This window comes from Melopsittacus undulatus, chromosome 17, assembly GCF_012275295.1.
Source record: "Melopsittacus undulatus isolate bMelUnd1 chromosome 17, bMelUnd1.mat.Z, whole genome shotgun sequence".
Taxonomy (NCBI): domain Eukaryota; kingdom Metazoa; phylum Chordata; class Aves; order Psittaciformes; family Psittaculidae; genus Melopsittacus; species Melopsittacus undulatus.
In genome coordinates, this window is record NC_047543.1 from 2,821,914 (window position 1) to 2,842,746 (window position 20,833).

General features: G+C 65.3%; 2 protein-coding genes across 9 annotated transcripts; one reads left to right on the top strand and one right to left on the bottom strand.

The window, feature by feature from the left end:
- Positions 1-105: 105 nt before the first annotated feature.
- Positions 106-20,347, bottom strand: LOC101878314 (growth factor receptor-bound protein 7). Of its 7 annotated transcripts, XM_034070276.1 has the most exons (40): positions 20,202-20,347; positions 18,293-18,444; positions 18,027-18,213; positions 17,815-17,952; positions 17,656-17,724; positions 17,247-17,359; positions 16,489-16,630; positions 16,300-16,416; positions 15,772-15,898; positions 15,616-15,689; positions 15,457-15,547; positions 14,639-14,838; positions 14,429-14,561; positions 14,267-14,357; positions 14,038-14,198; positions 13,913-13,960; positions 13,002-13,140; positions 12,794-12,916; positions 12,621-12,719; positions 11,930-12,115; positions 11,706-11,861; positions 11,368-11,443; positions 11,137-11,283; positions 10,966-11,063; positions 10,722-10,892; positions 10,171-10,444; positions 4,455-4,596; positions 3,916-4,060; positions 3,694-3,850; positions 3,027-3,148; positions 2,871-2,948; positions 2,633-2,770; positions 2,454-2,564; positions 2,249-2,347; positions 1,535-1,615; positions 1,342-1,458; positions 1,199-1,259; positions 1,021-1,108; positions 674-767; positions 106-587 (listed from the first exon to the last, which is right to left on the bottom strand). In XM_034070276.1, the coding sequence occupies exons 1-40, from the start codon at positions 20,320-20,322 to the stop codon at positions 441-443; spliced, it is 5,013 nt and encodes a 1,670-aa protein (XP_033926167.1). In that variant the 5' UTR covers positions 20,323-20,347; the 3' UTR covers positions 106-440. The 7 variants fall into 7 exon arrangements, with proteins under 7 accessions (XP_033926167.1, XP_033926166.1, XP_033926165.1 ...); XM_034070275.1 differs by lacking the exon at positions 20,202-20,347 and having other exon boundaries at positions 2,871-2,945; positions 18,293-18,915; XM_034070274.1 differs by lacking the exon at positions 20,202-20,347 and having other exon boundaries at positions 18,293-18,915.
- MIEN1 (migration and invasion enhancer 1) lies at positions 7,534-8,842 on the top strand. Of its 2 annotated transcripts, XM_034070282.1 has the most exons (5): positions 7,534-7,615; positions 8,128-8,225; positions 8,302-8,378; positions 8,500-8,589; positions 8,648-8,842. In XM_034070282.1, the coding sequence occupies exons 1-4, from the start codon at positions 7,563-7,565 to the stop codon at positions 8,581-8,583; spliced, it is 312 nt and encodes a 103-aa protein (XP_033926173.1). In that variant the 5' UTR covers positions 7,534-7,562; the 3' UTR covers positions 8,584-8,589; positions 8,648-8,842. The 2 variants fall into 2 exon arrangements, with proteins under 2 accessions (XP_033926173.1, XP_005139838.1); XM_005139781.3 differs by having other exon boundaries at positions 8,500-8,703.
- Positions 20,348-20,833: the final 486 nt, after the last annotated feature.

Genomic DNA, 20,833 nt, shown 5'->3' on the forward strand with positions numbered 1-20,833 from the left:
GTCTTTGTGTAGGACCGGGGGCACTGTGAGGACACGGGGGACCCCCCCGCCCCCCCCCCCGCCCCCCCCCCCCCCCCCCCCGAAACCCCGTTTTGGGACGGGAGCTCTGCAAAAATAACCTTTATTGTCAATGGTATAAAACACATCACAGTTGAACTGGCCTTGGGGGGGGACACAACACACCGGGTGCTGGGTGCCCCCCTCACCCCTTCCCCTGGCACCCCCAAACCCGCCTGGCCTGGCAGTGAGGAGCTCCAGACCCCCCCCCCGGGGGGACACTCGGGGCTGGTGCTGTGGGGATGGGGGTGAACAAAGTGCTTGAGTTTGGGGGTGGCACCCCCGGACCCCACAGGCAAAGCGGCACCGGTTTGGGTTGGGGGGGGATGGAGGCTCCGCTGTGTCCCTGCCCCGAGGGGCCGCATCCTGCGCCGGTGCTGGGCTCACAGGGCCACGCAGGTGCAGTAGTGCCGCAGCCTGCAGGGCAGGATGCCGCGGTTGATCTGATGGAACTCCACCAGCTGGATGAGGTCTGCGAACCGGGTCTGTCCGTCGTCCATGGTGAAGTAAAGCCGCCCCTCTTCCTCACTCTGCGGGGATGGGGGGGTCAGGATACCCCCCCCCCCCCAAGCTCCGGTACCCCCGGACCCCCCCCCCGGACCCCCCCAGCACTCACCGGTAGGATCAGGTAGTGCTTGACCCGCTGCAGGTGGCACAGGGACAGGACGAAGCCCTTAGGGTTACGTTGGCTCTCCCGCACCAGGAACACGCTGCGAGCACCGGGGGGGTCACTGGACCCCTCCAAACCCATGGCCCCACGCCCCCCACCCCCCCCCCCCCCCCCCCCAAATCCCGTTTCCCAACCCCCAGGGGCTGCAGATCCCATATAAACCCTGGAGGGTCCCAGCTGCTCCCGGGATCCACAGCTCCCCACATCCCTGCAGTGCCCATGGGGGACAATTCCCCATTCATGGAATCATATCCCCCCCCCATGGTCCCCAGGCCCCCCCCCCGGTCCCATACCCATCCACCAAGCCCTGCCGGCCGATGAGCTGCTGTGTGTCCTCCCTGGAGATGCGCCCATGGAACCAGGGCTGGGTGCGATGGATCACTGTGGGGACACGGGTGTCAGGGACCCCAACCCCAACCCGGGACCCCAACCCCAAGCAGGGCCCCCCCCATGGCACACAGTGCTGCTCACCGGCGCTGAGCGGGGAGCTGTGGCATGCTGCCGGCAGGCTGTACCGGTGTGTTGTCTTCTTCTGGCCATGCCAAAGCAAGGAGAGAGGCTTTAGGGTGGGTTTGGGGGGGGGTACGACCCCCATCCTGCACCCCAAAACTCACCCTCCAGGCCTGAGCCTCCTCCAGGGCCACGCTCAGCACCTCACTGGGGTTCTCGATCACTCGGCCCGTGCACCCCGAGAAGTCCATGGCCACCAGTGCATTGTCCGAGACACTTCGCTGTGGGGGACCGGGGGGTGATGGGGGGGTCCCCATGGGGTGGGGGCTGTAAGGGGGGGGGGTCACTGGTGCTCACCAGGGGTGTGGGGCCGATCCAGTGGGGCTGGCTCAGGCGCGCCTGGGCTTGCTGGTAGTTGCGGTAGAGCTGCATGCCATACTGGGGGGCAGCCCCGTGAGGGGGAGTGTCCCACAGGGTGGGGGGACGGGGACCTCCACATCCACCCCGTGTGGGGATGGGGGCACCCATCCTGCATCTCTCGAACCCAGTATCCCTCCAGTATCCCCTCAGTATCCTCCCCACATCCCCCCAGTATCCCCCCAGCATTCCACTGATATCCCCACAGCATCCCCGCAGTATCCCATTGGTATCCCCCCAGCATCCCTCCAGCATCTCTCCATCACCCCTCCAGCATCTCCCCAGCATCCCCTCAGCATCCCATTGGTATCTTCCCAGCATCCCACTGCTATCTCCCCAGCATCCCCCCAGCATCCCATTGATATCCCTCTAGCATCCCATTGCTATCCCCCCAGCATCCCTCCAGTATCTCCCCAGCATCCTATTGCTATCTCCCCAGCATCCCCCCAGCATCCCATTGATATCCCCCCAGCATCCCTCCAGTATCTCTCCAGCATCCCCCCAGCATCCCATTGCTATCCCCCCAGCATCCCTCCAGCATCTCTCCAGCATCCCCCCAGCATCCCATTGCTATCCCTCCAGTATCTCCCCGCCATCCCATTGCCATCTCCCCCAGCACAGCACCGGTACCAGCTCATTGTGCCCAGGGCTCACCTTGAAGAGTCGGAAAGCTGCCATCCAGCAGCTCCGGCTCTGCTCATCCTCACTGCAGAGCAGCTTCAGGCCCTTCACACCGCTCCGCACCTTGTAGGGCTGCAGGGAGAGGCTGAGGCCATCATGGAGCAGCCCCGAACGGGTCTGGGTGGGGAGCAGAGACCCCATAGCAAGGACGGGGACAGGGCAGGAGGGACATCCCCACCTTGATGCAGAAGCCGAACTCGGTGGGTGTCCCATAGAGCTTCTTTCCCTGCGTCACGTAGTAGATGTTGGACTCGGAGAGGTCAGCGAAGTACTGGAGGTGCCTGGGGTCCTGGCATGGGGACAGGGTCAGGGTCCGGCCCCACTGCACCCCCATAGTGCTCCCATCCTCATCCTCACCTTGGAGGTGCCTTTGGTGGAGTAATAGAGCCCCGAGCGGCGCAGGGAGAAGTGGAAACGCTTCCAGACCTTGCGTCCAGGCTCCCGCAGCTGCAGGAAACCCTGGACCTCGGGGCAGCTCCCGGAGTTAAGGAAGTTCTGGGGGGCAGAGGGGGGGCTGAGGGACCCCTATGGCACCGCAGGGATCCCTCCATACAATGGTGTGCACACAGCGCATCCGGATGCACCAGCTCCATACCTGGATGAGCTCAGAGTGAGCCATGCTCTTGTTGGCCTCCAGGCAGCTGGACACCATCACCTCGGGGAACAGGGACTGCTGGGGGGGCAATGGGGGGGTCAGGGTGAGCCATGGGGTGTTTGTGGGGTGCAGGGGCCCTCGGGGGCAGGCACCTACCGCAGGGCTCCGGAAGAGCTCGTACTTGGCAAAGTTCTTGCGGAACACGAAGCGGGTGTCAGAGCCTGGGGGCCAAGAGCTCTGCACCTCCAGCACCAGCTCGTGGTCCTCCAGGCACCGCTCTGGGGGGGACAGAGGTCAGGGGAACCCAGCACCGCACAGTGCAATGGGATCATAGAACCCTGAATGGGTTGGGATGAAGGGACCTTAAAGCTCCTCCAGCTCCAACCCCTGCCACAGGCAGGGACCCCTTCCACTAGAGCAGCTGCTCCAAGCCCCTGTGTCCAACCTGGCCTTGAGCACTGCCAGGGATGGGGCAGCCACAGCTTCTCTGGGCACCCTGTGCCAGCGCCTCAGCACCCTCACAGGGAACAGCTTCTGCCTCAGAGCTCAGCTCAGTCTCCCCTCTCTTGGGCAGGTTCAAGCCATTCCCCTTGGCCTGTCCCTACAGGCCCTTGTCCCAAGCCCCTCTCCAGGTTTCCTGCAGCCCCTTTAGGCACTGGAGCTGCTCTCAGGTCTCCCCTTCAGGAGCCTTCTGTTGTCCAGGCTGCCCCAGCCCAGCTCTCTCAGCCTGGCTCCAGAGCAGAGCTGCTCCAGCCCTCGCAGCATCTCCATGGCCTCATCCCCACACCCCAGCACCGCACTCAGCCCCATGGCAGCCGCTCACCCAGCCCCAGGTGCTGGTGCAGCTCCACCAGAGCCCAGCTCTGGTCCTGCAGGGATCGTGTCCTCCGCACCAGGGTCTGGCAGAGCTGCCGAGCTGTGGTCCCCTCGGCCGCCTCCAGCGAGCGGCAGGCTCCGTCCTCCCCGAACACCTTCACCACCTGCACGGCCACAGCATGAGGAGGGCTCCGGAGCACCCCCGGCCCCCCCGGCCCCCACCACTCACATGGGAGGCTCCATCGCGGGGGGGACCCTGCCCCAGGGCCGGGCTGCTGAGGATGGGGGAGTTGGAGGGACTGCAGAGCTCAGGGAACGGGTTGGGGATGCTGGGGAGCGACGAGGAGCGAGGCTCCTCTTCCAGAGGCTGCCGGCTGCGGACAGAGGGGGGCTGAGTGCTGAGGACCCCATCCCAGTGCGATGGGCACCGCATCCCAGTGCGCTGCACCCCACATCCCAACGCACTGCACCCCACATCCCAACGCGCTGCACCCCCCATCCCAACGCGCTGCACCCCACATCCCAACGCTCTGCACCCCCCATCCCAACGCTCTGCACCCCAAACCCCAACGCACTGCACCCCACATCCCAACGCACTGCACCCCACATCCCAACGCACTGCACCCCAAACCCCAACGCGCTGTACCCCACATCCCAACGTGCTGCACCCCACATCCCAACGTGCTGCACCCCCCATCCCAACGCGCTGCACCCCAAACCCCAACGCACTGCACCTCTCCGTCACCCACAGGGGACCCCCAAACCCACCTGCAGCCATGGATGAGGAGGGGCTGGGAGCGCTTGAGCTCGGGGGGGCCCTCGCCCCCATCCCGTTCCTCCTGCTCCGTGCTTCCCGGCCCGGGGGGCTCCCGGAGGCTGCTCTGCTGAGCCCCCCCATCCATGGCATCATCTGTGGGGCATGGACAGAGCGGGGCTCTCACCACACCAGGCTCTGCCTTTGGGGCACCCCCATGGGCAGCACCCAGGGCCCCCCCACCCCCGGTTGTGTTTTACCGGCTCCCGGACACCCCAGGACTCAACGAGGGGCTGCCCATGGGGGTCCCGGTCCCCTCAGCCCCATCCCGGGAGGTTGGTGCCACCGGAGCCGCGGACCGAGGGTGATGGGGACCGGATGGGAGCAGGGACCCAACCCCGGCCCCCCCCCCCGGCTCCGGTTAAACCGGTTCTAGGGCCGCTCCCAACCGCTCCTCCCAGCGCTGGCATCCAGGCCGTGGGAACGGCCCCGAGCTCAGCCCCCGGCCCCGCTCCCCCCCCCCCCCGCCCGGTGCCCACGCGGTGCTGGGGGTAGGGGGGGGTACGGACCCCCCGGTTCCGGCCCCACAGCAGTGTCACTGCAATGGGGAGCCCCATGGCACCGTCGGCATGTGGAACACGTAACACATGTATGGGGCCTGGCACCACAGCCCAGCACTGAGGAGGGATGTGGGGCAGTGGGATCAGGGCCACCAAACACAAGGGATGGGGTCCGAGGGTCACCAAACACAAGGGATGGGGTCCCAGGGCCACCAGCTGTGGGATCACGGACACAGATCCCATGGTTCCCAGGATGACGCATGGGACCAGGTTAAACATTCACCCGTCCCCATCCCTGTGCCCGTTCCCTGCTCAGGGTCCAAGTCCAGGAGTGGGCAGGACCGATGCCAACACACGGCTGCCACCATCATCCCCATCCCTGTCCCATCCCTGTCCCACCACATCCCCATCCCTGTCCCATCCCTGTCCCACCACATCCCCATCCCTGTCCCCATCCCTGTCCCCACCATCATCCCCATCCCTGTCCCAGCCGTTCCCACTGGCACAGACCCTCATTCCCGGCTGTGCTGTAGGGGCTGCAGTGCCCCACAGGCCCCACAGTGAGCACAGGGGTAGCCAGGACAGATGGGGTCAAGTGGGGTGATGCTGCTGAGCAGGGATGTGGTACAAGGCCACAGAGGGGACACCGGAGGGGTCAATGGGGATGTGATATATGGGGGAGCCCATAGGGTGCTGGGCCAGTGGCACAGCCCTGACACCAGCCCACAGCCCATCACCGTGGCCTCAGGTCACCCCGATGCCAGCCCCTGTCCTGGTGGCTGTGAGGGGATGTGATGGTGATGATGGACCATAGGCTGTCCATAGGGACAAATGGGGGGTTGGGATCAGGGGCTGTGGGGCAAGGGCACCAGGGCCACCAGGGTTATGGGGCAGGGTAACCAGGGCCACCGGGTTTAGGGGACAGGGTCCCAGGGCCACCAAAACTAAGGGATGGGCTCCTAGGACCAGCAGAGCTGTGGGGCAGAGGGACTGGGGGATGCTCAGGCTATGGGATGGGGTCCCAGGGCCACCAGGGCTATAGGGTGAGCTCCCAGTGCCATCAGGATCAGGAGACAGGCTCCAGGGCCACCAGGGCTATAGGGCAGGGGGCTTGGGGCCAGCAGGGCTCTGGGATGAGGTGCCCAGGCCCCTACGTGTGTCAATGGGACGCAGTGGGGCAGGACCGTGGGGCAGCAGCAGTGGGGCAGGGCTATGGGGCAGCAGCAGCAATGGGGCAGAGGAGGAGGAAGAGCCGGGAGGAAGGTGGCAGGGAAGGGGTTGAAGCACAGCCCATGGAGGGGAGGCACAGACCGGGGTCCTATGGGTGCAATGGGGCCGATACCCTAATGCCCCCCCAGCCCCACAGCGCAGTGGGGCCCAGCCCGGCCCCATTCCTACCTGCAGGCGCCTGCCCCGTCCCGGCCCCGTCCTGCCGGACCGGGGATTCCTGTTCAACACGGCTTTATCTACGTGCGCCTGCGCCCGCCCCACAACTGACATCATCCTGCCCCATGGCATGGGGAGCTTCCCACAATGCACTGCGGTCAGCCCCCTAACTGGTCAAACTGGGGGGGAATGGGATGGAACACGACACATACAGAGGGCTCTGGTTGGTTGGGGGGTGTGGGTCTGGATCACCCCAATCTGTGCCCCCCGTGGGGCAATGGACCCCCCAGGTTGGGGGTTTGGGTCTGAGATCCCTTGGTGACCCCCATATAGGGGTTGGTGTCTCCATGGGGTGCTTGGGGTCCCCATGGGGCCGAAGACCCCCCAGGGGTGTCCCTATGGCTGGTTCAGGGTATCCCTATGGGGGATGCTGAGGGCCCCGTGTGGGTCCTATGGGTCCATAGGTCTGTCCCTGCCGGCTGTGAGGTGCCCAAGGCGCTATGGGACTCCCATGGGGATGTTGAGGGGGGGTCATCGGGGGTCCTATGGGTCTGTGGGTGATGCCCATGGCACCATAGAGCTGCTGTGGGGCCGGTGAGGGCTCCTGGGGTCGATGTGGGTCCCATGGGGTCGATGTGGGTCCCATAGGGTTGATGTGGGTCCCATGGGGTCAATGCGGGTCCCATGGGGTCGATGCGGGTCCCATGGGGTCAATGCGGGTCCCATGGGGTCAGTGTGGATTCCATGGGGTCAGTGTGGATTCCATGGGGTCAGTGCGGGTCCCATGGGGTCAATGTGGGTCCCATGGGGTCGGTGTGGGTCCCATGGGGTCAATGCAGGTCCCATGGGGTCAGTGTGGGTCCCATGGGGTCAGTGTGGGTCCCATGGGGTCGGTGTGGGTCCCATGGGGTCAATGCAGGTCCCATGGGGTCAGTGTGGGTCCCATGGGGTCAGTGCGGGTCCCATGGGGTCAGTGTGGATCCCATGGGGTCAGTGCGGGTCCCATAGGGTTGATGTGAGCCCCATGGGGTCAGTGTGGATCCCATGGGGTCAATGCGGCTCCCATGGGTTCGGTGCCGGTCCCGGCCTGCGCGGTCCTCCCGCCAGCAGGGGGCGCTGTGCGGCGCCGCTCGGGAGCGCAGCCCTGGCGCAGGACCCGGAAGTGGCGGAGCAGCCATGGGGGACGGGACCGGGAGCGAGCGGAGAGTCCGGATAGTGGTGGAGTATTGGTGAGGACCGGAACGGGGGGGGCATGGGGGGGGGGTGCCATGGGTCTGGGGGTGCTATGGGTCTGGGGGTGCCATGGGTCTGTGGGTGCCATGGGTCTGTGGGTGCTATGGGTCAGGGTCTGTGGGTGCCATGGGTCTGTGGGTGCTGTGGGTCTGTGGGTGCTGTGGGTCTGTGGGTGCCGTGGGTCTGTGGGTGCTGTGGGTCTGTGGGTGCCATGGGTCTGTGGGTGCCATGGGTCTGTGGGTGCCATGGGTCTGTGGGTGCTATGGGTCTGGGGGTGCCATGGGTCTGGGGGTGCTATGGGTCAGTGTCTGTGGGTTCCATGGGTCTGGGTCTGTGGGTGTCATGGGTCAGTGTCTGTGGGTGCTATGGGTCTGCGGGTTCCATGGGTCTGTGGGTGCCATGGGTATGGGGGTGCCATGGGTCTGTGGGTGCCATGGGTATGGGGGTGCTATGGGTCTGTGGGTGCCATGGGTCTGTGGGTTCCAGCTCTGCCCCCATCTCCCCCCAGTGAGCCCTGCGGCTTCGGCCCCACATACCAGGAGCTGGCGAGCGCCGTGCGGGAGGAGTATCCGGACATCGAGATCGAGTCCCGGTTGGGGGGCACCGGTGAGGGCTGGGATGGGATGTGGGGTGTGGGGGGTCCCGGTCCCATGGCCCCAGCTCAGCCCCCCCTGCCCCCCAGGTGCCTTCGAGATCGAGATCAACGGGACCCTCGTGTTCTCCAAGCTGGAGAACGGCGGCTTCCCCTATGAGAAGGATGTGAGTACCCGGCCCTATGGGGCCCTATGGGGTCCTATGGGGCGCTATGGGGCCGCGTTCCCAGTGCTCCCATATCCGAGGGCTCCTTCCAGAGCCTGACCCTTCTCCTGCCTCTCCTCAGCTCATCGAAGCCATTCGCAGGGCAAGGAATGGGGAACCCCTGGAGAAGATCACCAACAGCCGCCCCCCCTGCTGCATCCTCTAGCCCCACATCCAGCCGGGACTGCCCCATGGCATCGGTGCCCCCCTGCTGCATCCTCTAGCCCCACATCCAGCCGGGACTGCCCCATGGCATCGGTGCCCCCCTGCTCCGCGCATCGACACCTTCCATAGCTCCCTGTGGGGCTGGGAATGCCATGGGGAGCTGCAGGAACCTCCTTGTTCCCAGTGGGGCACTGGGGGGGGTGAGAGCTGTGGTACCTGCTGTGGGTCACATCCCTGCTGTGGGTCACATCCCTGCTGTGGGTCACATCCCTGCTGTGTGCTGTGGGTCACATCCCCGCTGTGGGGTGTGGGTCACATCCCTGCTGTGGGTCACATCCCTGCTGTGGGGTGTAAGATGGGGGGGATCTGGGGTCAGGCTCCTGCAGTGGGGCCGGTGCTGGTTGGGAATCATGGTGGGACTGGTGAATGATTAAACCTGTCCTGTCACTGTTTAAGCCAGCGCAGGGCAGGGGAGCCCTGGCCCCATAGCCAAGAGGTTTATTTAACCCCCCCCCAATTCCCCCATTCCCAGCCCATCCTCAGGCATTCCTGCCTGGAATGACTCTGCCCGAGGGGTCCCTGTTTATTCCATAGCATGGATGGAGCCAGAGCTGAATAAAGGATGATGGAGACTGAGGCCCCACATCCCTGAGCCGGGTGGGACACGGGCACCAGGGCTTGGGAATGGGCTCCTGCCATGCAGGGTAATGGGAGCTCAATGCCCCATGTGGGTCAGGGGGGTCCTATCCTGCCCTGCCCCACAGGTGCTGGCGCAGGAACCACAGAGACCAGGGGTGTACAAAAACCAATGTACAGGTACCAAATATACATCCCAGCTTCCAAACTGGGGGGCCAGGACCTGTGCCCAGCACCCCCTCAGTGCAAGTCCGTGTGTGCCGGTGCCGCCGTGCACAGGGATGAGGGCAGGATGAGTCCCAATGCACAGGAGCCATTGGGGTGATGCTGACAGCACCTCCTGCTCCAGGCTGAGCTGCTCCGGTTGCAGTCCCAGCACCATCCAGTTTGAGGTCACCCCACACCAATGGAGGGGGGACCCCTCTTTGGCTGCCCCACAGCATCCGTGCAGCCGCCGGCCCCACATCGTGTCTGGGTCCTCCCCAAGCTGCCTGTGAAGGGATGGGGTCCCCATGCCCCTATGCTGCAGCCCCATCAGCACCAGCCAGGCCCAGGTACTCGGGGTTCTCGGCTGTGGGGCCGGTGGGGTCGGGAGGGTCCTGGTTCCAGTAATAGGGGTTGTCAAAGGCCTGGCTGAAGGTTGGGGTCAGGTACTCAGGGTTCTCCACAGTGTGACCAAAGGGGATCGTGGCTTCCTTGATGAGCCCATTCCTCAGGCCCTGGTGCCCCTTGGGCTGGGCTGGGGGGCATGGGGGGGTTCGGGGGTGCCGTGGGGGCGACCGCTGCTCCTCAGCCTGGTTCACGTACTCTGGGGGGACAAGGGGGACGTTAGGGGCCATGGGGATGCTCCTGCATGGCCCCATTGTCCCCTCCGTACCTGGCACAGTGCTGTGGGTGCCGTGGGTGCTGTGGGTGCTGTGGGTACCATGGGTGCTGTGGGTACCGTGGGTACCATGGGTGCTGTGGGTACCATGGGTGCCATGGGTGCCATGGGGCTCCTCGCTGTCCTCAGCCGCCGGTGCAGTGGGATCCTCGCTGTACCTTGGTGCCGCAGTGATGGGCTCCCGCACCGGCAATGGGCTCTGCAGGGTCCCCTTCACCCCCACATCCCCATCCGGCACCTCCGGCATGGGGCCCTCCGGCCCCTCCACCGCACCCTGCGGTGGGAAGGGGAACGGGGCCAAGGCCTCACCCTCCTCTGCATCCACTGGGGTCTCTGCTGTGCTCTGGTGGGGATGGGATGTGGTTGGGTGCCCACAGCCGGCACCGAGGGCACCATCCCAGTATGGCACCATCCCGGTGGGCACCATCCCAGTATGGCACCATCCCAGTATGGCACCATCCCAGTATGGCACCATCCCGGTGGGCACCATCCCAGTATGGCACTATCCCAGTATGGCACTATCCCAGTATGGCACCATCCCAGTATGGCACCATCCCAGTATGGCACTATCCCAGTATGGCACCATCCCAGTATGGCACTGGTCACCCAGCCCCTCTTACCCGCATGGAGGACACGCAGCTCCGGTACGTGGTGGAGGTGTCGGCGCTGAAGAAGCCGTGGTGAGGAACCAGGTACTCCTCAGCATCCACCAGGTCCTCCATGTCCTCCTCCTCCAGCAGCGCCCGGTAGAAGGTGCTGTCCATGGAGCCAGGCAGCCCGGCCAGGTCGTTCTGGATGGGGACCCGAGCGCTCAGCACCCACACTGTGGTGCTGAGCAGGGACCGGGACATGGGATCCATGTACCTGGATGACCACGAAGCGCTGAGGGTCTCGTGCCATGCGGGAGAACTCGGTGACCAGCTCCCGGAACCGGGGCCGGCTCTCGGAGTCGATCATCCAGCCTATGGGCACAGGCTCCATCAGCACCATGATCCCGGTGCCGCCGCGGCCCCAGCCCGTGTGCCGGTGCCATACATTTCACCATGATCATGTAGACATCAATGGTGCAGATGGGAGGCTGCGGAAGCCTCTCGCCCTTCTCCAGCAGGTCTGGGATCTCCCGAGCAGGGATCCCCTCATAGGGCTTGGCCCCAAACGTCATCAGCTCCCATACGGTGACGCCTGCAGGGATGGGGACATGGATCAGAGATGCCCCTGACCCCCCCCCCACATCCCCATCCCCAGTGTGGGGCCACCCCAATGTACCATAGCTCCAGACATCGCTCTGGTGCGTGAAGCGCCGGCGCAGGATGGACTCCAGTGCCATCCACTTGATGGGGACCTGGGATGAGGATGGAGAGGTGAGCCCTGTACAGGGGGGTACTGTGCCCCCCATTGCTGTGCACCCCATTCTGTGCCCCCCATTGCCGTGCCCCCATTGCTGTGCCCCCCATTGCCGTACCCCCATTGCCGTGCCCCCATTGCCGTGCCCCCATTGCCGTGCCCCCCATTGCTGTGCCCCCCATTGCTGTGCCCCCCATTGCCGTGCCCCCCATTCTGTGCCCCCCATTGCCATGCCCCCATTGCGGTGCCCCCAGCCCCACCTTGCCACCATCCGCATGGTACTCGGTCTCATCGATGTCCAGCAGCCGCGCCAGCCCAAAGTCAGTGATCTTGACGTGGTTGGGGCTCTTGACCAGGACATTGCGAGCAGCCAGGTCCCGATGCACCAACCGAACCTCCTCCAGGTAACTCATCCCCTGTGGGGGTACCAGGGTCAGGCTGGGTCCGTGACCCCCCCAGTGACACCCCAATGATCCCAGCTCACCTTGGCTATCTGCACACACCAGTTGAGCAGGTCCTGGGAGCCAATGTGGTCCTTGTTCTCGCGCACGTAGTCCAGGAGGCAGCCATAGGGCATCAGCTGTGTCACCAGCTGCACTGTGGACGTCAGGCAGATGCCCAACAGCCGGGACACGTAGGGGCTGCCCACCCCTGCCATCACATAGGCTTCCTGTGGGCGGCACAGAGGGGTCAGGATGGGCAGGGGCCAGCACCAGCACCAGTATCAGCATCAGCACCAGCATCAGCATCAGCACCAGCATCAGCATCAGTATCAGCACCAGCATCAGCACCAGTATCAGCACCAGCATCAGCACCAGCACCGGTATCACCATCACCACCAGCACCAGTATCAGCATCAGCACCAGCATCAGCACCAGCATCAGCACCAGCATCAGCACCAGTATCAGCATCAGCACCAGCATCAGCACCAGCATCAGCACCAGTATCAGCATCAGCACCAGTATCAGCATCAGCATCAGCACCAGTATCAGCATCAGCACCAGCATCAGCACCAGTATCAGCATCAGCACCAGCATCAGCACCAGCATCACCACCAGCATCAGTATCAGCATCAGCATCAGCACCAGCATCAGCATCACCACCAGCACCAGTATGACCATCACCACCAGCACCAGTATCACCATCAGCACCAGCACTGCCGCAGCCACACTCACATCCAGGATCTCCTTGTTGGCTTTGGGGGATGTGTTCTCCCGCAGGACCTTGATGGCCACCGGGATCTTCACGCTCTCCCCATCAGGGATCCAGATGCCCTACAAGGGGACACGTGGGGTGAGGGGTGTGGAACGGGGAGGTCCCAGCCCCCATCAGCACCATCACCCCTCACCTTATAGACGGTGCCGAACGCCCCAGAGCCCAGGACCTTGACCTTCTTGAGCTCTGTCTCCTTGAGGATCCTCATCTGGGCCTGGTTGGGGAGGGCCCCGCTGGGCGTCAGGGGCTCCACCAGCTGTGGGGCACACACGGGTGAGGGGGGGGCCATGCTGGCACCCATGGGTGCTGTGGGTCTGTCCCAGTGTGGGTCCCATCCCCACCTCGGTCTCCTGCAGCAGGCGCCTCATGGTGTGTTTGCGTTCCTGCTGCCGCCGGCGCTTGACGCAGACAACAGTGATGAGCAGGAGGACAACAACCAACAGAGCTCCAACCACACCAGCGATGATGGATGTGACCTGGCTGCAGGGCAGGAACAGTGGGGGGGAGATGGTGATGGGGGGGTGCAGGGTGGGGGGGTCAGGGGGGCACAGCACCAGCATCAGCACCAGCACCAGCATCAGCATCAGCATCAGCACCAGCATCACCATCAGCACCAGCATCAGCATCACCACCAGCACCACCACCAGCATCAGCATCAGCACCAGCACCAGCATCACCACCAGCACCAGCATCACCACCAGCATCAGCATCAGCACCAGCACCAGCATCAGCACCAGCATCAGCATCAGCACCAGCATCAGCACCAGCACCAGCATCAGCATCAGCACCAGCATCAGCATCAGCATCAGCACCAGCATCAGCACCAGCATCACCACCAGCACCAGCATCAGCATCACCACCAGCACCACCACCAGCATCAGCATCAGCACCAGCATCAGCACCAGCACCATTATCAGCACCAGCATCAGCACCAGCATCAGCACCAGCACCAGCATCAGCACCAGCATCACCACCAGCACCAGCATCACCACCAGCATCAGCATCAGCATCAGCACCAGCATCAGCACCAGCACCAGCATCAGCATCAGCACCAGCATCACCACCAGCATCACCACCAGCACCAGCATCAGCATCAGCACCAGCACCAGCATCAGCACCAGCACCAGCATCACCACCAGCACCAGCATCAGTATCAGCACCAGCATCAGCACCAGCACCAGCATCACCACCAGCACCAGCATCAGCATCAGCACCAGCACCAGCATCACCACCAGCACACCCACACTCCTACCTTGGCTTCTGGTCCACGGGACAGCCGTCCTCATCCCGGATGGTGCACCTATGGACACAGTGTGCAGCATTCCCACCACCAGCACCCCCATAGGTCCCTGTCTGTGCTGGGACCCCCCAACTCACGAGTGGGTGCAGTTAGTGGGGCAGAGCTGGCAAACACCATCTTCATCCGGATACTTCCAAATGGGCACGAAGGAGGCATCTGCCTTCACCCCACTGGGGCACCGGCGCACGCACTGCTGCCCATCCTTGTAGTGGGCACAAGCCACACACTGGTCTGCTTCCTGCGGGAATGGGGTGGTTGGAGGCACCTGGGATCCGGGGACACCCCATATGTGTGTCCCCATCTCACCGGTCCGAAGCAGGTCTCGGTGCCGTTCTGGGGCTGGCACTCGGGGTGGCAGGGCAGGCACCGCGTCCCATTGGTGTGCTCCCGGATGGCTCTGTGGGGAGAAGGGACCATGGGATGGGGGTCCCAGCCCCACAAGTGCCATACCCTGTGCTCAGTGCTCACCCATCCAGGAGGTTGCAGGAGGCCACACACTCCTGGCCCCGCAGGAACCGCTCGCAGGCCACGCACTGGGTAGGACCAGGACCCCAGCAGTGCCCATGGGCACAGAGGTGGAAGCAGAGCAGCCCCTCGCTCTCTGCATCAGAACACAGTCAGCATCAGGGGGGGGTCCTCCAACCCCCCCATCCCCATCACCCCACAGCACCCACTGACCGCACTGCTCGGGGGGTTTGTTGTGGGTCTGGAACAGGCGCTGCCGGGGGTTGCGGAAGATGCTGTCCCAAGGCACCTTCTGCAGGAAGCAGAGCTGGGGGTTGTGGTGCACCAGAACCATCCCACTGCTGATCTCCTGCAGGGACCTCAGCCCCAGCGCCCGCACCGGCAGGTCCCGCAGCGTCAGCGAGTAGGCACCGCTGGGGGGACAGCACCTGGGTGTGAGCCTGCAGCCCATGTGTCTCTGGGGGTCCCTTGTCCCCACATCCCCATGTACCCACATCCTCCCCATGTCCCCATATCCCCCCATGTGTCCCCACATCCCCATGGTCCCCACATCCCCTCAATCCCCATATCCCTGTGGTCCCCACATCCCCCCCATGTCCCCACATCCCCCCCCATGTCCCCATATCCCCATGGTTCCCACATCCCCCCCATGTCCCCACATCACCCCCATGCCCCTGCATCACCCCCAATCCCAACAACCCCCATGTCCCCACATCATCCCCAATCCCCACATCCCTGTGGTCCCCACATCCTCTCCATGTCCCTATATCCCCCCGTGTGTCCCCACATCCCCATGGTCCCCAGATCCCCTCAATCCCCACACATCCCTGTGGTCCCCACATCCCCATGGTCCCCACATCCCCCCCATGTCCCTGCATCACCCCCAAGCCCCACATCCTCCATGTCCCCACATGCCCCCCACTCCCCATATCCCCCCCATGTCCCCACATCCCCCCCATGTCCCCACATGCCCCCCACTCCCCATATCCCCCCCATGTCCCCACATCCCCCGTGTCCCCATCCCTGCTCACTTGTGCAGCACCCTGCCCCGGATGATGCGCAGGTTCTGGAAGGCCCCAAGGTCCTGCCACCCGGGCGGCCAGGCAGCAATGTACAGGTACCCTATGGGGATCCCAGTGTCACCACACTGTGGTCCCCCCCCCACCAGAGCCCCCATTGCCAGTGCTCACCCGTCAGCTCCTCCAGGCTCTCAAAGACACGCAGCAGTTTGGGGTCCAGGGGTGCAGTGTTGGTGTTGGGGTCCCTGCCGGGATGGGAGGGGGGAGGTTGGGATGGGGTCCCCACTGTGCACCCATGGGATCGAGGAGGGGGGGACCAAGTGTTACCCAGTGAAGGTCTCGGGCAGGAAGGCCAAGCTGCCGAAGACCTTGGTGCAGCCATTGAAGTGATGGATGTTGGAGGCGTTCACAGCACGGACCCCCTTGAGGAAGTCAACTCCCAGCCCATAGCACACTGCAAGGGATGGGGGGCACAGTGGGGCTGGGATGGCTCCATCAGGACCCCCATCCCCTGCTGCCCCACGGCTCTGGGACGCTCCATCGGGACCCCCATCCCTGCTGCCCCACGGCTCTGGGGCGCTCCATCGGGACCCACATCCCCTACTGCCCCATAGCTCTGGGGCACTCCATCGGGACCCCCATCCCCTGCTGCCCCACGGCTCTGGGGCGCTCCATCGGGACCCACATCCCTGCTGCCCCACGGCTCTGGGGCGCTCCATGGGGACCCCCATCCCCTGCTGCCCCATGGCTCTGGGGTGCTCCATCAGGACCCCCATCCCCTGCTGCCCCACAGCTCTGGGGCGCTCCATCGGGACCCCCATCCCTGCTGCCCCACAGCTGTGGGGCACTGCTCACCCTCAGGGCAGGGCTTGCTGCACTTCTCACACTTCTGCACGTTGTTGACCGTCACCTCCTGGCTGTTGTGGGGGCACACGAGGGTGCAGGACCCGACCTCTGTGGCCAGGTAATTGTCTGTGGGGGCAGAGGGGGGGTCAGGGCTATGGGGAGCACCGGACCCCCCATCCCCATCATCCCGGTGCTCACAGGGACACTGGCTCACGCAGCTGGCTCCAAACGTGTAACGTCCATCGCGGTTGGGAACCGACTCAAAGGTGTCTGAGTTGTAGATGACGAGGGGAGGACAATGGAGCTCACAGATCCCGCTCCGGTTGAAGTTCAGGCACGCCTGGGATGTGCCATGGCTGGGGTGAGATCCCTCATCCCATCCCAGCCCATCCCAGCCCATCCCATCCCAGCATCCCATCCCATTCCCATCCCATCCCAGCCCATCCCAGCCCATCCCATCCCAGCATCCCATCCCATCCCATCCCGGCATCCCATCCCAGCCCAGCCCATCCCAGCCCATCCCAGCCCATCCCATCCCGGCATCCCAGCCCATCCCAGCCCATCCCATCCCATTCCCATCCCATCCCAGCATCCCAGCCCATCCCATTCCCATCCCATCCCGGCATCCCATCCCATCCCAGCATCCCATCCCATTCCCATCCCATCCCATCCCGGCATCCCATCCCAGCCCATCCCAGCCCATCCCAGCATCCCATCCCGGCATCCCATCCCATCCCATTCCCATCCCATTCCCATCCCATCCCGGCATCCCATCCCATCCCATTCCCATCCCATCCCATCCCATTCCCATCCCATCCCATCCCATCCCCATCCCATCCCATTCCCATCCCATCCCAGCCCATTCCCATCCCATCCCAGCATCCCATCCCATCCCATCCCATCCCATTCCCATCCCATCCCATCCCACTCCCGGCCTGCCCCATCCCAGTGCGCACCAGGCAGTCCGAGTGCTTGGGGCCGGTGCAGCCGGCAGCACATTGCTCATGGCAGCAGTCGGTCGGCTTCGTGCCCTTGCAGCGCGGGCACCCATGGCAGATGCTCTTGGTCACTGGGATGGGAGGGAGCTGGTGGGGATGGGGACCCCCAACAAGGGGATGTGGGGGTGCCCTGGGTCAGGAGGTGGGTTCCAGGGCAGGGATCTGGGGGGTGTTGGTGGTGGGGCAGGGATTGAGGGGACAAATGGGGATGTGCAGGCAGGGGTTGGGTGTCCAATAGGGGTGAGGGGGACAGGGACAACCCAGGAGGAAGTCCAGGGGGTCTCCAGGACCATTGATCCAATGGGATCAATGAAGCAGGAGCACACAAAGGGAAAAGCTTCCCATGGGATGTGGGGTCTGTACTCACGTGTCTGGCAGTCCCCTGGCCCCTCTCCCCAGCAGTGCCCCTCGGCACACAGCGCTCGGCAGTCGGGACCTGCACCGGGAATGCCATGAGCAGGTGATGCCATAGGGCAGGATCCCCCCCTGCATCCCATCCCTGGGTACCACCCCCATCGGGGCTCACAGGTTCGGCTGCGGGTGCTCTCCACATGGATCTCATCCTGGAGCTCATTGTGCCGATGGAAGATGTCAGCCCATAGGATGGTCTCCTGGAAGCAGAGCTGCGGGTTCCTCTCGATGCGCACTCCTCCCTTTAGGATCTCTGTGCAGTGATGTGGGGCTCAGCATGGGACCAACCCCATGGGGAGCATGGGGCCGCAGGGACAGCTCCCTGACCTGTGAGGTGCCGCATGCCGAGCTGCCGCAGCCCCTGTGTGCCACCAGTGCCACCATTGCCCACCACGGCCAAGGCAAAGCGGTCCTGGAAGAGCTGCGTGCCCCGGATGATGCGCAGGTTCCGCAGCTCCAGCCCCATAACCTGGTTCTCAGCGATGAGCACATAGCCCTGCACCTCCTTGATGTCCTAGGGATGCAGGCACAGGGGTGAGGAGTGGGATGCGCCCCACTGGAGCCCCCTATGGGGTGCTCTCCCCATAGCACACCTTGAGGAATGCGGTGTCGGCATCGGGGGGCAGGTAGGTGAGCTCCAGGTTGCCCTGCACCACTTGGCAGCCCTGGTACAGGTGCCGCAGGGTCTCGTAGTGGCTGTCGGGGCTGGATGGACGCAGCAGCTTCATGTCGGTGCCCGTGCACACTGCGGGTGAGGAGCAGGAGCTCAGCGGGGTCCCCTCTCCCTTCCCATCCTCATCCCATAGGGAATGCGGCCCCGGCCTCCGCAGGAAATGCCACAGCTCTGCCGGCGGCCGCTTATCTGCGGGGCTGCTCCCAACAGCTTCCGATGGGCTTCCTGGATGGTGCTCCCACCCCATGTCCCCATGCGGGGACAACCGGGGCCAACAGCACCGCGGTGGTTATGGGGCCGGGACCCACAACCCGTCCATGCGGAGCGGGGGCCGGGGGGCAGGAATGGCTGTGCCCACGTTGGTTGGAGGGAGGGAAGGGGGGGGTGATGGAAGAGACAAGCCCCGATTGTTGCTGAGCGGCCATGGCCGCCGGAGCGCGACCATCCCCGCGGCGTCGGGGCCGGTGAGTCACGGCCGCGGTGGCACCGGCAGGAACCGCACTTTCAGGTCGGGCGTGTTTGGGAGCAGCAGTGACGCAGGGCACGGAGCAGCCCCGGGCACAGCCCCCCCATAGCACCGAGCGGGGCCCACACTGCGGCTCCGGTGCCGGTGCCGAGGGTCCGGTGCCCCCGGGGCCGAGGGTCCGGTGTCCCCGGGGCTGCGCACGGGTGAGTGACAGCCCCTGGTGCGGCAGCTGCTCATGGAGCCACCTCCTTCCCCAAGGAAAACACCCCCTTGACATGGCCGGAACGGGGGAGCCCTCCCGGGGGTGGGGGCGGCTCTCGCCCCATGGCACCGGGGGGCTCTGAGCCGTCGGAGGCAGCAGCCGAGGCTCCGGTGCGGGGATGCCACCGGCTTCCTAAGCGGGATGGTGGCAGGGCCGGATCCTGGTGGGATCCCGGCTCCATCCCATGGGCTTCGGGCCTGGCTGCTCCTCCATTGAGGATCATTGACCCATGCAGGGCAGTGATCCCCATGGATCTGCCCAAGGGCAGGCACCAAACGCATCCAGCAAAGCCCACGGGCCCCATGCCCATGGGGCTGCTCCGGTGCCCCCGCTCATTCCCAACGCATGGATCCAGCGGCAGGGATGGGGCTGGCACTGGGGGAGCTCCCTGGTGTGCTCCCAACCCGGAGCTGGGACCGTCCCCAGCACAGACCCTCAGATCGGGGAGAGGTTTGGGGTGCGGGAGCAGAGACCCCCCCACATCCCAAACCTGCCCCCAAACCCCGACGGCCGCTATGGGTGTTGTTTAAAGCCCATTCCAGCCCCCCCCGGTTCCAACGCTCGCTCCCGTCGGGCAGGGCAGGGTGCGGCACGTCGAGAATGTGGATGGGAGCGACGGGGACGCGCCCACCGCCACCCACCCGTGCCCCGTGGGGCACCGCGCCCGCCCCGAAACCCCCCCGGGCTGCGGGAAGGGAACCCCGAGAACTCGGCCCCCCCCCCTCCAACGGACCCCCCCCCCCCCCGGTGCTACCGGGACAACAACAACACGGGGGGGGGTCCCGGTACCCAAACTCCCAAACCCCCCCCGGAGGAGCGGACCGGGAATGGTACCGGGAATGGGGGGGGGGGCAGTGCGGGACGCGCAGCCCGAGGCGGGGAGCACCGGGGAGGGGGCGGTCCGGTCACTTTCACCCCTCGGGGACACCGGATCCGGTTCCCCCCCCCCCCCGAGCCCTCCCATTCGCTCCCGTGCAAAACTTTGCTCCAAGTCCCTCCCGTGTCCCGGTTCCCGTGTCCGGTGTCCCTGTCCCGGTGCCCATGTCCCGTCCCCCCCCCCCCCCCCCGTTCCCGGTTCCGCCCCCCCCGGTCCGGACCCACCTTCGGCGGCGGCCGCGGGGCCGCGCAGGGGCAGGAGCAGGGGCAGGAGCAGGGGCAGGGGCAGGGGCAGGGGCAGGATCGCGGCTCGCACGCAGCCCCCGGCCCCGTTCATGGTGCTCATTGCCGGCCCATGGCCCCCCCCCCCGCTCCCACAAACTTCTCGGTGCGGAGCCGCCTCCCGCCGCTCCCGGCTCCGCCTCACGGGGCCGCGCCGCGTTCCCGGCCCCGGGCGAGGGCGCGTCCCGGTCCCGTCACCCCCCCCCCCCCCGGCTGCTCCGTGCGCGCTCCCGCTGCACCGGACACCCCCCCCCGGCTGCTCCGTGCGCGCTCCCGCTGCACCGGACAACCCCCCCCCTCGGGGTGCTCGTCCCCGTAACCCCCGGCTGCAGGGAGCGGAGGTTGGGGGGGCACAAGAGCTCTGCCCCCGTCCACTCAATGGGCCCGTTTGGGGGGCGGTGATTGGGAGGGACAGAGCTGGGGTACGGGGGCAGTGCTGGGCATGGGGATACTGCGAAGGGACAGGGGACACTGCTGGGGTACAGGGATATGGGAACACTCCTGGGATACGGGGATATAGGAACACCTCTGGGGTACGGGGATATAGGAACACTCCTGGTGTACAGGGATATGGG

Excerpts from the sequence above, each read along its gene's own strand:
- MIEN1 (XM_034070282.1), top strand. The coding sequence starts at position 7,563 with ATGGGGGACGGGACCGGGAGCGAGCGGAGAGTCCGGATAGTGGTGGAG. Across the intron at positions 8,226-8,301 it reads GTCCCGGTTGGGGGGCACCG|GTGCCTTCGAGATCGAGATC; the intron begins GTGAGGGCTGGG and ends CCTGCCCCCCAG. Across the intron at positions 8,379-8,499 it reads GCTTCCCCTATGAGAAGGAT|CTCATCGAAGCCATTCGCAG; the intron begins GTGAGTACCCGG and ends GCCTCTCCTCAG.
- LOC101878314 (XM_034070274.1), bottom strand. The coding sequence starts at position 18,619 with ATGGGGTGGGAGCACCATCCAGGAAGCCCATCGGAAGCTGTTGGGAGC. Across the intron at positions 12,720-12,793 it reads CGTTCGGCACCGTCTATAAG|GGCATCTGGATCCCTGATGG; the intron begins GTGAGGGGTGAT and ends GTCCCCTTGTAG. Across the intron at positions 10,445-10,721 it reads GCTGCGTGTCCTCCATGCGG|AGCACAGCAGAGACCCCAGT; the intron begins GTAAGAGGGGCT and ends CATCCCCACCAG.